General features: G+C 36.9%; 1 protein-coding gene across 1 annotated transcript; it reads left to right on the top strand.

Moving 5' to 3' along the window:
* Positions 1-1,314: 1,314 nt before the first annotated feature.
* On the top strand, positions 1,315-7,850 carry LOC120336584 (somatostatin receptor type 2-like). Its single transcript, XM_078110304.1, has 9 exons — positions 1,315-1,600; positions 2,228-2,347; positions 3,386-3,515; positions 3,620-3,751; positions 4,157-4,284; positions 4,693-4,820; positions 5,894-6,001; positions 6,552-6,693; positions 6,923-7,850. Exons 1-9 carry the CDS (start codon positions 1,518-1,520, stop codon positions 7,020-7,022), a joined length of 1,071 nt encoding a protein of 356 aa, XP_077966430.1. The 5' UTR covers positions 1,315-1,517; the 3' UTR covers positions 7,023-7,850.
* Positions 7,851-14,777: the final 6,927 nt, after the last annotated feature.

Below are 14,777 nucleotides of genomic sequence, written 5' to 3'. Positions count from 1 at the left end.
GCCCTCCGGTGAGTTACAACGTCCCCTCAAACGGACAGGAGACGGGTAGAGCGACGCAAGCTATGAGGTGAAATTGGTTTTGGGGGGTTGAAACTAAAATTTCACCGTTCCAGTTTTTTCTTTTTTCTAACTTAGCCTTTTCAACGTGACAAACCACCGTCTGATATATTTCAGCTATAGTCCACTGTGAAATATTTATAATGTTGTCGAGTGGATGTGCCTTCCGAATTTCGCCGTGGGATGATCTGAAGATATTTGTTGATTATGGGGAACAATGGACCGGGGTTCAGTGGGACATGCCATACATGGCACAATTCGACAGTGTTTGATACAACAGTGCTTAGAGACCTAGAGATGCGTTATATTTTTATGTAACATTATGGTATCTTTCGACTCATGGTCCAATATGAAATATATTCGAGAATCAGAAATATTTCCAGATTTAGATTCGGATTAGAAAATAATTTAATTTGTAAGCAAATTTTTTGGTGAAATATCTGAAATACTTCGATTGAACATTGATTATAAAAATCTCAAATATTCAAATTTGAGGTCTCCATGTTCTTTAGACGATTATGCTGATTGATTGCTTATTTTTAAGGGCATACTTCGTTGAATTTTAACAGAATGACCCATTGTGCCCCAGGGTCTGTCCGAATGTGCCCCACAAGTGGGGTACAGTGGAACACTTGACAAACGTTTTTCAAAGCATTTTTGTGGTCAGATGTGTGTCGCAAGGGAATTTCTTAGTCGCTGAATAAAAACTACATTTACCCCTCTATGCATTAATCCCGCAAAGTCATATGAATGTGCAGAATAAAGGACTCAAAATATGAAAATGAAAAAAAGTGTTCCAACCTTCCCCACTTTCCCCTATTTATTATAAATGTTTTATTGTTTCCTATTTTAAATGTCGTGTTTTTTAATGAATAAATTTCTTTTACCTTGTCGTTTATTTTCTGACATGTAGTGTATCCCTTTATTGCTATGTACCAATGAATAAGGCGGACACTACTTTCAGCAATTTTGCGAAATGCAGTTTTTATCCACTGAACCGAGTTTAGCGAACATAGTGGTTTTTAATATTTCAAAAGAAAAATCAGGCGGAGATGAGGAAGAAGAGTTGACATTGCCTTCATTCTTTAGGCCTACATGTTTACAAGCTTTAAAAAGAATAAAGTACACATTAACGATGACAAAATTGAGTTTTATTTGATGGTAACATTTTTTTGCGTAAGTGCGCCGTGAGTTTTTTTTTCTGATAATCTGGCGCCGCACGAACAAAAAGTAGGAACCGCTGGTATAGGGTATGATCATGGCGGGCTACTTATCCTGCGGCTGCAAAAAATAGTAATATACGGTAGCAAATTGGATAATATCAAACCGCGTGATATCAGAAGTATCTCATTTCACAAGGGTTTTCGACTACGAGGCTTTTTCGATAGGTATTGCATTGACGACGCGTGGAAAGGCAGAGCAGAATATAGTTACTGATCAGCAACACAATATTTAGCAAAATGGAGAGCGGATTTGTATATTACAACACAACAGTAGCTAATAATTATACAACAATGGATCCAGAACTGGCACATAATCTATCGTAAGTAATGTAACTTTATTTATCGTAAGGTTTACCTGGTTCCAGTTTAGGGAAATGATGCGATGTGACTTGAAATTGAAACATAAACAGTTCTTCTGATTAAAATTCGGTGTATATTTCTGTCCCAGCCACATGAACAATTCTTTTGCACATTACAACATTCAAAAATTCTCGCTCGATTGAAAACGTCGTATATAAAATTATTGCCTCCTCAGTCTTCCCGGGGAGGCATATACTAAATTTCTGACTTACATCAAAGTCTCTGAAAGGCAATATTCGAACTTTCAAACAATATGCATGTACTGAGCGAAGATATTCTCGTATACATTTAATCGTAAATATATATATGAGGATAGAAATACCTCAATGATTTTTTGCATATTTTCTAGATGCAAAACTATGGTAATGACGTTGAAACGTTTGTAATAATGGAGAGTGTTATTTTTGCCAACCGTGAGTTAGATTCATATCTATTTGTTGGAAAAAAGACTACTGTTTAAATTGATGTTCATGTCTAAAATAAAAGTTGACCCAAATGTTTGGGTGTAAAATAAGTCGATTTGAATTAAAATTCACAAGGTATTATTCTTAGTATGCAAACGAGAAAATTTAAAATCTTTATTTCAGAATGTTTTCATATTCCGAAGCTTTGGCGATGAATATAATTATCGGAGTATTATGTGTCGTCGGAATAGCAAGCAATGCTATAACCTTCGCCGTTATTGCAAGTTCACCTCGTCTTAACAAGTAAGATCTCAATATATTTAATGAGCCTTACAAATTAAAGTTTCTTCGACTTAACAAAATTTCATATGTTTTACCATTGCCCAATTTTTGATGCTTTTTTTGAGTATTTCCGCGAGTTGGCTGCTGATTAGCCAATAATACGGAATTTGACAATGGAGTCAACCTCGACTCAAAAATTAAATGAGAAAATGAGCGACAAAACTTTTTCAGTTGCTTTAAATCTATTGGTACATGGCCTTATTGCAGTCAATTAGGTAATTCGTAATTCACAAACAAGGATGACAAAGAATCAAGACTTGCTGCAAGTTATTGAATTTTCGAACGGGAATACCAATGGTTGCATATTCTATAAGTGTTTAGAAATTCAAATCTTTAATCGTACGGTGTGAAATTATTATGTCAATATAGAAAGACTCAAAATTCCTTAAATAGTTCGACGAAAATTTATGTAACATTTGAACTCATTTTTGTGAATAATTGTAAAAGTTTTAGTAACCGAGGACGCTCTTCACCAAAGTTATATTCTCATTATAAAAGTTATTCTCTAAATTTTTAGAATTTGTCGAGTCTCGTGCCACACCGTTTGATAACGTCTGCTCTAGAACAGGGCTACTCAACTGGCGGACCGCGGTCCTCCGTCCTCCCATATCCGTACCATTTTGACTATTTGATTCGGACAGCACCTAATTATTTTCTTTTGGATCATTAGCCCCACTTTTAAAGTTTCATTTTATAAAATGACTTTTATTGTTTTAAATATATATGAAAAAAACTATAACACCATAATAAACAATCTTGATTAGCTGATATATTAGCCGGTCGAGGAAGTGCACGTTTAAGGATGTGAAATATGATTTCTGGAAACACCAGACCCAAATAAATTTGAAGTTTTGTATGCGGATCTTTGATTTAAAAAAATTGAGTAGCCCTGCTCTAGAATATGTTCCAAATGATCTGGATTCTGTTTTTTTTTTTGAGAGTGGTCACACCCTGATTAAATGTAATTTTTATTTCTTTTCACTCTTCCAAATCGTTCAGAATGGTGTTCAATATATTTTTGATGGGATTGATGGCATCTGACCTTGCATCAGCTGCAGACAGCTTATTTGTCATATATAGAATGACGTATGGAGCCGCTAGCTATGGTCTACCGCTCATTATATGCAAGGTGAGTTATATCTTTATAGTGTAACTTCCTTTTTTAAGCAAAATTTTGCTGTGTGTTGTGTACCTTGGTGTATACAGTAATCTTATATATCACCTCATTTACAGATTTCCATTACTGTTGATTTTATGACCTCAATAGCAACAATTCATCTGGTGATGGTTTTTTGTATTTTGAGACTTCTATCGATTAAATACCCCATGAAGATTTCCGTGTACCTAACTTTGAAAGTTGCTAAGGTAAAAGAGAAATGCTCAAATATATGGACACGAAACTCAAATGACTAAATTCGATTCTAATTAAATGTTAATAGAAAGTTCCGAATGTCATATGAAGATGTGCCAGTGAATTTTAGAAACTAGCAAAATTTGGTGATGGATATTGGGCTTAGAAATCTGACAAATAAAACTTTAAAATCGATTGGTTCATTAATTGTGAACAAAGGTCTTCATTTAAGAACCAAGAATAACAATAAAAAAAGATTTATTGGTCCGCTTTTTGCGCAATATTTGCCGTTGAATTATTGTCGTGTCAGTAATTTAATTAATAGACCTACTTTATACAGAGGGTTGGATATTGGACTGCCCTTTATACATAAAAAAAACGGCTAGCTATTTATAAGGCGTTTATGTCTCGTGTTCTAGATTTGTGTCATTGTTCTGTGGATTGAATCGGCGCTGTCGATTAGTGCTTACTATTTCAAAATCGTTTCAATAAAGTCTGCAGTTACGAGACAGGGTATCGGTTTTGCATGCGCGATTGGCGATGAATGGTAAGTAATCCATTGTTTACGTTTGTCAACTACGTCAGCATTTTATATATTTTACAAAATTCTTCAAGAAAACGAAATTTCGTTACCTACTTCTAATATTTTATCTTCCTATTATAAACGTGATTTTGTTAGAATTATATCCATTGGTTATAGTTTAGGGCGTGACAAAAATAAGCGTGTCGTTGAAATAAACGGGTTTCCGTAGAAAAGGGAGAAGCACTCTTCTCCTAAATTCAAAATTTCTAGATAAAAACCCAAAGCAAAATTTGGCAAAATCAATAGATTTTGTCAGTATGTAGATTTGAAATGACAAATCAGAAATGAAGGAGGGTTTTGAGTAGGAGAAATTATTAAGGAAATTACACATTTTGTCCATGAAAATTTTTTGACCGCTTACTGCTTTCACAGGGCGCCTTCTGCAGAACTGTACAGAGCAATTGCTTTCCCATTCGTGGTCTACATTCCAATGGTAGTGATCATTCTATGTACAATATTCACCATCATAACCTTGCTGAAGACATCACGAACACGGAAAAGTAGACGTATATTTTATCCGATATTACACATGCTTAAACAAAAGCAAATATCACTCTTTTTTTGCAAATAATAATAGATTTGCAATAAATCTGAGTTTACAGTATTGAAATTTTTGGCAAAAATTTCAAACTGTTACGATATACCCTTTGATATTATATTTTTGTTTCTATCCAAATCATTTATAATCATGTAATGGTGCGTGTCGTTTAGGACTAGAGACGGGAAATCAGAATAACAATTTTCACCATTTTTTTTTATTTGTAAATGCTCTTATTTTGTTACCATAGATTGCATAGATAGAACGACGAATTGACTTAGTACCAAGACCTTTCGAATCGGCTTACGGCCTACGTAAATCTGTTAGGTTTATCCTTACATTCAAATGACTATTACATAAAAAAAGGATTTTTAGAACCTTATATTCGACTGTGAATTATTTCGATTGAGAACCTTAATACTCATTTAATTGGCATCAGACAGCGACAATCTGTTCATTTCTGTGTATGACAAGGAGGTGTCAACTATCTGGATGGTGTGGCTGCAGTCATTAGTGCAAATAACTGAATCGCCTCATATGTAAGCCTGGGCATTTTCGAATATCTGATTATTTCAGAATTGAATCGAATATTTTCTCGAATCGAATCTCGAATACCTGGGAGATATACAATTGTGTGTGACTTTTTTATTGCAATTGGTCCTGTCAACAAATAAATCACCAGAAAACATCACCCAGACAGGTTACTGTGCATTCAAACACAATAATAAAGACGTTTAATCTGTCTAGTAGTATATATTTACGCTACTGCAGAAAATAGTCATATGTCAGAATTGCGTTAAAAAAATATGGCTTCAATAAAAAAAAAATTGAAGAATTCACCTTGACTTTTGACGAAAAAAAAACGAGATGGCGACAATTTGAGATTTTCGCTCTGAACCGATTCGAAAAATTCACTATTCGATTCGTATTTTCGATTCTAAATGCCCAGCCCTACTCAAATGTACATTTCAACAGAAGTGACATTTCATTGGTACTAAAACAATCAGAACAATCTCAATATTTTTCCAAACTTAGTTCGACGTCATTCTTCTAATTCGTCGACGATATCCAACGAGAAAGTTGCAACTCTACAAGTTTCTTTGATTTTATTGTCTTTTTTCTTTGGATACGGTCCTTTTGTAGGTAAGTTTTTGCACTTGAAAATAACGTGAAAATACAAATAATAATATAGTGTTTTTTAATAGATAAATCAACACCGCTGAATGTGGTTGATTTTTTTTTGCTTGATCAATTGCATAGTTACCATAGTACATAACTTCGAAAATTTTCCATTACAATGCGAAATAAGATATTGATTTGCTCCTAAAACTGGTTGAGAGAAAGATATTATTATCAAAAACAAAGTCAACTCTATGACACATTTGATTCAAAACAGAAAATAGTTCAATAGTCATCGGTTGATCCTTGTTAGTGCTGGTAAGTATGCACCAAGACAAATAATGCCTCGAGGCTTCTGGCCCACGTATGAATGCTGCTGGTTAAAAAGGCGCTCCGGAAGTATGTGTACCAAGATGACGCACAAACTGAATCGTAATTCGGTACACATACTGTGTTCATATTGTGCGCCATCTTGGTACATATACTTCGGGAGCCCAGAAAAAATGGTTTAAATTACTTACAAACTCAATCATTAAAAACGTCACATGTTATACTAGATGCTTAATATTTGCAGTATACACTTGGATTGTTCTACAAAAGATGACCGATGGTTCCAAGTTTTCCAGTCGCGAAAATTGGCTTCTTGCGGTTTGGACATTTGTTGCACTTCGGATAAGCGAATGCGTGAATCCTTTGTTTTACAATTTATCTTCCAGGTAGGATTTATTTAACTTGGAATTAAGATTATATTAAAAATAATCGCAATCATATGAGGAGATTGAAAATACAATTATGGGTGAAGGGATAGTTACGTAGTCAGGCATGGTGAACTCAGTTCTACATAATGTATTGCATTCGAACAAATATCATGCACTGCACTCAAAAATATATATTTAACAAATGCGTTATTTACGATTTCTAATGTCGATGTAAATATTTTATCAGCAAATTGAGAAGGGCTACAAAACAATTCCTCCGACGTGGTTTTACGAAACGGGCTGTCACACCATCACCTTCGATTAAAACAATATCTGGAAGACGATGAAACACATACAAACTGCTGCTATGTATATATAAATGGATATAAGGACACGGTTTTCATGATGTAGAATAAACATTCGAAAGAAGGATATAAAAAATGTGTGTTTTTTTTCTTTAAATATATTTGAAAAACCTTTTCAATTGTTAAAGAATAGTCTATGAGCGGCGCCCATTTATTAAGAAAGAAACGCCCGAAAACAAATTTATAGTCTGATTTTTTAACTGTTATTATTATTATTATTATTTTAATGGTGCTTATAACTGACTTAGTTTTGTGCACCAGGACTATCTATGATATATATTACGCGTTGGGTGTTCTAATGCTTCGGTCCGTTATGAGAACGTATTCTATAACAAAAGATTGAATTCTGGGAATGGTTAGTAAATTAATAAGATTTACGTGCATATATTCATTTCTTTACAATGATTAATTAGAAATGATCTTGGGAAGTCATAGCGGGGATAATGTAATATTAAATGTTCGACGGTTTCGTTTTCAAGCAAGTGTCACAAAGTCCATTGTCGTGGAGTCCGATTTAATGAAGATGATAGTTCGAACGACAGTAGCCTGTTCGTAGTCTGAACAGTATTATTTCATATCTTCTAGATAATTTGCAGGAATTATGATCTTTAACAGATGGGAAGAATAATTTGAAGTGTAGAGCTTTTTTTAGTGTGATATACTAGTTGTTCCAATCCATGTCGCACTTTGAATCGATCATTGGACTTTGATTCGTTTTTCGAGAGTTTGATGACTGATGTTAAACTACTGTCTTGCATTGTTGCTTCTTTTGCTAGTTTATCTGCCCTTTCGTTGCCAGCAATTCCAACATGTCCTGGGATCCACGCGAAATCTACGAAAATATTTTGCCTCCTGAGAGAAGATAGAATAGTTTTAATTTTAAAAAACAACATATGATATATATACAGAGTAAATGTTACTTAATCTCTGCAAAAGGCCCAGATAATCCGTTAAAATCAAAACATGTGACGGCCTATGCAAAACTATCCAAAGCAATGCTCTGTATACAGCATAAAGTTCAATTGTGAACCAAATTACAATTTTGTCAATTGTAAAAGGTTTGGAAACGTCATACTTTAAAATACAAAATGGAGAGCCACATTCCGTATACGTCTTTGATCCATCCGGTATAAATCAATAAGTACTGGCCGTAATTTTTGATAATATATTCATCACATGCTTGTTTACTTATATGTAAGGGATCTGTTTTGGAAATAATATTAGCAAGCGACACATCAATATTTGGAAGTTTCATTTCCCGAGGCGGTGACTAAAGAGCTGTTATACAATTAATTGAAATTTGCTTGAAAACATCCGATATGGTTAGCATGTTGAAGGTTTGAAAAAAGGGCGACTTTAGGTAAAGCTCGTGCCAAGTTTGTTCTATTATGTTGGTTTTCGGATATTGCGTGATCGATCAAATTTTGCACTTATATCTAGTGATGAGCTGGGAAAATCGTAACAACCGGAACGCAGCTTGTGAAAATGTAATATATATTTACAACATGACGCGGACGCTACCACAAATTTTTGTCTGTCCTGAGATAGAGCCGAAGGAGTACAATGAAATATGAAGAAATTATCTGGTATATGTCTGTTCAAAATTACAAGAATATTTATACCAATTCAATACGAAAGTGTTTATTAGAAAGGTATAGGATGAAATTTCACGGGGTCAAAGGTCGGCGAAACATCCATTACACGTTATTGCTGTGCACTAAATATTTGTCTGCTGTAATGTAAAAAAAGTTATGGCGTAACAAGACGTAAGTTAATAAGTAAGTTTACAAGATGTACTAGAACTATACTTTCTATGACATAATTTTATTTCAACCAACGCAAATGCAATAAAATGTTTAACAACCGGAACGCCGTTCTGGTGCGTTCCGGCTACAGCTCATCACTGCTTATATCTCATGCAAGCCTGTCGGTGACGAAATTCAAGCGGAATCTCTTTACAGGAAACATTTAGGCAGCAGATCGGTGTGCTGGGCAAAGCACCGCAGCAAATACGAAGAGATTTATTTTGAATCATCGATATTTTCCTAATTACATACTTTGGTGCAAAATAATAAGATTCTATTCCGTATTTAATTATTGAACGTATTAGAACCCTGTATAATTTAAGCAAAGTTTCTTTGGAAGCTCCCCATGTTGTGCCTGTCAAAAGTCTCAACAGATTTAATCTTTTATCACATTTGTGTGTTACATGTTCTACATGAGCTTTGCATGTCAACTTCTTGTCGAATATAACGCCAAGGTATTTATACTCGGCTTTAACCGGCAACTCCTGTCCATCAATGTAGAGATGCAATGGTGGAGGTTTACGTGATCTTGAAAACAATACAGCACACGATTTTGTCATTGAGATGTTAAATGCCCACGCTTGACACCACGAACTGATTTGATTTAATGTTATTTGCATATCCGATATAAGTTCGTTGATTCTTATACCAATCTCCCATGCGGCGCACCCCATTCCCCCCTGTTAAAAAAAATGGCTGCGATCCTTGGAGTTTTTGGAAATGCCCGCAATCATCTGCAAATGTTCTGAATGTCAAAGAAATGTATTTTGGAAAATCATTTATAATAATTGTAAAAATAAATGAACTTATCACGCTACCTTGAACAATCCCATTTTTCAATTTAAAACTGTCAGAAGTATAGATCCAACCCGATCTTGAAAATGCCTGTTTGACAAAAATGACTTTCTCCATAATAAGATTCGACCCTATATATATACCAGGGATGGCGAACCTTTTTCGACGAATGGGTCAAAAAATTATATTTTTATCACGGAACAGAAGAGTGTGGGTCACAAATAGTTAATCAATGTTAGTATCTATAAGAAACTTGCTGCTGCATCCTATCTTTCAAATCTTATAAGCTTCGGTTGGTGTTGTGTAGCTTCGGGCTTTATTTATGCAGCACTTCAACCAGAGACTACTGGACTGTTAATGACACTCAATTTTATGAAATTCGTGTACAAAAACACGCATATTATGAATTACCCCAAAACGTTTAGAATGATGCGGCAAATTATTTTGCGCGCCAAAGAGTTTGGAGGGAATTCCACTCTGATAGAGTTTTATTTTTCGATTGGCTTTGAGGGGAAACGGCGGTTTCGCTTTTCATTCGCGAGTTTGAGCTGTTGCTTCATTGAGTGCCAATGTTTCACCGGGATGCCGTAATATTTTCTTTGAAGGTTTAAGGTACTGTACTATATATATTATGCTGGCCATATTAGATAGGATGTCCGGGTACCAGTACCCGGCAGCACGGAAGTCCGGTACGGGTGCAGGTCATACAGTTTTTCAAGTTGTGTTAGTTAGTCTGTCTACCGGCACCACCGCTTACTACCGCGTTTCCCTGAAAACAGGACCTAGTCTGAATTATGAAAATTATTGTAATATAAGCCATCCCCTTAAAATGAGACCTAGTCCATACTCCATAGCCTAAATTAGAAGAGATTGTAACTTAGGTGGCAAATTTGTGGAGCAAAATCACAGACTGAAAGACATGTGTTTTGCTGTTGCTGACCTGACTGCACAAGGTGAATATAAATTGTAATCGAAAACCTCACAAAACAGAGTATGACAAACCTTTGAAATATAGCATTGGGCTCCAATGATGAAATAACAAAACATATTGATTTCAAACAATCATATATTATAGTATATATTTCAATATGTACAATGGCAAGGTGAAATGACACAAAGTTTCTTAAATGCCGATATCACATGGCTGTTTAACATATATAATGTTCATTGCCGTTTTCGATTTTATATAATACCTATATAATATTTACATTAAAAACATGAACTATGACGAAGTTTAAATTTGACTGTGAAATAGGAAAACAGTCTCAGTGAACTTACTGCCACCAACTATTTGATATTTGATGAAGCAAAATCCATTCATCACGACTGTAAAAGCTTCTATTACTTTCATTCTTAAAATCAGCACCATTTTTATACAATTCACGATTCGTTTGCTGTTCTACATAGGTATTATATTCAAAAATTTGCATTGAACCTTATTTATCATGTATGTTTTTTTCAATGTAGTAAAATTCAAACAAAGTGTACCCTTTATAAGCATGCTTGGTTGGGGATTATGTTCTCTTTTTGTTGCATTATATTTTGAACCTACTTATGTTGGGAATTCTAAATGAAGCAAAATATTATTGTGTTCAAATTGGAATAAAGAAACTGTTTCTTTTTCAATTTTGTTGCATGCCAGTGTGCTGTTGCGTGCTCGGTGTACTCCAGTGCAATGAGAAAATTCATTGCCTAGGAATCCAGTCTGCCAGTACCATCCCTTTTGAAGTGAATCTGTCTGATTTGTGTGGAAGTATAGGCCTACTGTGTAACAAAGCAGCTCAAAAGTATAACATATATACAAGCTAGTCTGTATACAATCTATAATGAGAAAAAGAATGTTGAAAAAACGCTAACACACAGCGAGATATTAAAACAAGTCAAAGCAATGCAACGTCAACAAGTATAAAACTGAAGCACCGTGCTCGGCAACGAGCGTCCCCCTAAACATCACAAAAAACGTAACTGGCACCATCGGTCAAAGGCAAAGGCTATGAAAGATTGTATCGAGTAGTTTCAAATTCAAACTCTTCGGATATCAAAGAATCCCCTTCATGAATACTTTTATGCCAAAATAATTAATTAATTGTAAATGTAATTTTATTTCATAAGTATTTGAAATAAAACTTACGTCTCCTGTGGCAGCAGGGTTGAAAATAAGCACTTAGAATAATTATCGGGCACGAATTTTCAATAACGCCCAATAACGACCTGATTCGAGCCAGCAAACGTTTCAAAACCTCTATATTTTGCTTGCTGCACTCTCTTCTACTTGCTCGCCTGCTTTTTTTCCTTGCTCGCCTGCTTTTTTTCCTTGCTCGCTACGGCCCATCTTTTCAGCTGCAATCATTTGCTCGCTCCTTTGCGCCCCCATCCTCACTGACTGCTTCACATGCACAGATGTTTGCCAACCCACCGGACCCATTACCGGACTGCCTTTCCTCCTCCCCCGCCTCATCGATCTTACTTGCTCGCCGACTGCCCGCCCAGCTCAGGGTGTCTCACACAATGCCTTTCCTGCTCAAAATTTTTCAACAAATCTCACTGGATCAAGTTTTTGATCTTCTCAAAATAAGGTGACTGCTGTATTTAACGTTATGATCCATTTTGCAGTTGTTCAGCTTATTTTAGTGTTATGTCATCTGGAGGTCACGGTTGACTAAACATGTCTTATCCACTAATTTCAAATTATTCTATTTGAATGAACCATACCGATGTAATTGTTTTTATTAAAAAATATATTTGCGTGAATTACATCTGTTTCCAGTTTTGAACGAAGCCGACCCGCTTACAATGGCCTTCAATTATAGACGCCTTGGTTGTCATTAAATTCCGGGACAACCGTAGCCCAGCCCGGTACACGGGACGTTAGACATCAATTGCGGGACGGTTGATAGCCCTACCCCTGCCTCTGACGCTATTATGACAAACCCAAGGTTATTTCGACACGGTGTATCAGTATATAAGATTACATCACAATGATCGTGGTACTTCCGAGTTTGTCCGAAAAACTCTTTGCAATTCCAAAGGTCATTTTTGAATTATGTCAACCAAAATCGCGACCTTTTCAGACTACTGTGAGCCAGTGGTGCACTCGTGTGGGTTGGTGGTTGATACTCAGGGGAAGTTTATTACCCGAATTATTTTTGAAATTAGGTATAAAGGGCATTATTATCAGAAACTAATTAATGTTTTGCACGTCCATGGTGATACCTCTTTAATATCGCCGCGTGCCCGTTTGATATAATCCCAAACACTTAAAAATAATCCGCAACTAATTCGTTCTCTGTCAATTGGCGGCGATAGCATTTTCTACACTAATGTATCGAGTAGTTTCAAATTCTAACTCTTCGGATATCAAAGAATCCCTTTCGTGAATACTTCTATGCCAAAATAATTGTAAATGTAAATTTATTTGATAGAGATTTATATATATATATTAGTTTTTGAAATAAAACTTACGTCTCCTGTGGCAGCAGCATTAAGAATTTTCATAAAGCCTAGTGTCAAATAACGACCTGATTTATGCTTGTTTTCCTTTTTCAAATACCATGCTCGCCTGCAGCGTTAAGTTGCTCGCTACGGCTTGCTCGCTTCTTCACTGACTGTTTGGGCTCGCCTGCAGCGTTGAGAATTTTCATAACGCCCAGTGTCAAAATACGTTTTCTGTGCTTGTTTCCTTTCCTTGCTCGCTCCCTTCACTGACTGCTGCACTTTCACATGCACACACACATGTTGCTCGCCGACCCAAGCAAGCTGCACACTTGCTGGCCTCACTAGACCGTTCCTTGCTACGGTCCTCGGTACTCAGCTGCAATCTCACTTGCTCGCTCCTTGACGCCCCATCCTCACTGACTGCTTGCTGCACTTTCACATGCACACAGATGTTGCTCGCCGACCCACACCCCATTCTTTGCAGCTCAGCGGTCTACTTGCTGTTGGCTATCTCTCTCACCGGACTGCATTTTTACCTTCTCTGCGGGCTCGCGGACTGCGTCTCCCTCCTCCACGGCCCCATCCGTACAGCTCAGCGGTCTAATGCTGCTGCACTCTCTCCTCACTTGCTCATTCTCACCGGGACTGTCTTTCCTGACTGCCTGACTGTCCTTCTTCTCCACGCTTGCTCGCCGACTGCCTTTCCTCCTTGCTACAATTGTGCCTTTCCTCCTCCACGCCCCATATTGTCTTACTTGATCGCTACGGCCCCCATTCTTACAGCTCCGGCAATCTGCTTTGGGTACTCAGCTGTACTCTCCTCATTTAGCCGCCGACTGCCTATTCTCCTCAACGCCGCCATCCTCATATAGCTCAGCGGTTTACACAACAGACTGCTTGCTGCACTTTCACACACTTTGGATGTTGCTCGCCGACCCACCAGCGGTCTACTTGCTAGCTAACTCACACTGTCTACTTGCTGGGTCACTTGCTCACCGGACTGCCTTTCCTTACTTTTCACATCCACGCCTCATCTAAGTGCCCTTCCTCCTCCAGGGCCACACCCGTACAGTTCAGCTCGTCTAACTCGCTCACCGGACTGCTTTTCTCCTCCACGCCCCATATTGGTCTTACTTGCTCGCCGACTGCCTATACTCTCAGCTGAACTCTCTGTTGGCTGGACTTCACTGGCTCGTCGACTGCCTTTCCTGCACTCTCTCACTATCCCCCCTTATTGCTTATCTATATAACTCCTGGCTTGCCTGCTGACCTATGCTTATACCTCAGTCTACCTTGTGGAATTTGAACCCCTGGCCTGATGTTTGACCATGACCCTACGCTTCCCCTGCGCCACCGCTACTGACGAGGAGTGCGTTAATTAGAATATTACTTAATTACCGACGCCACGCTTGGCAGCCCACGACTAGACTGCCCCGCGAAAATTACATTGAACATGCTGTAAATCTGCAAACCAAAATTCTGACTCTGAATGGAAGAATAATAAAACCGGAAGACGGTTCATCAATTTGATCTTTTCTGTCTCCTGTGCCAACTAACCGTCTGATCTCTGATTTACTGTTTCTTAATATGTAAAACATCTCAGTTTGAAATTGTCGCGGTGTCATGCTTCTTTACAAATTGAAACAATATTATACACATTAGAAATAAAACGAAAACACCGTAAATTTTGTCTCGAAAGCTC

Source organism: Styela clava, chromosome 2 (assembly GCF_964204865.1).
Source record: "Styela clava chromosome 2, kaStyClav1.hap1.2, whole genome shotgun sequence".
Taxonomy (NCBI): domain Eukaryota; kingdom Metazoa; phylum Chordata; class Ascidiacea; order Stolidobranchia; family Styelidae; genus Styela; species Styela clava.
This window is presented reverse-complemented; position numbering and strand designations above follow the sequence as displayed.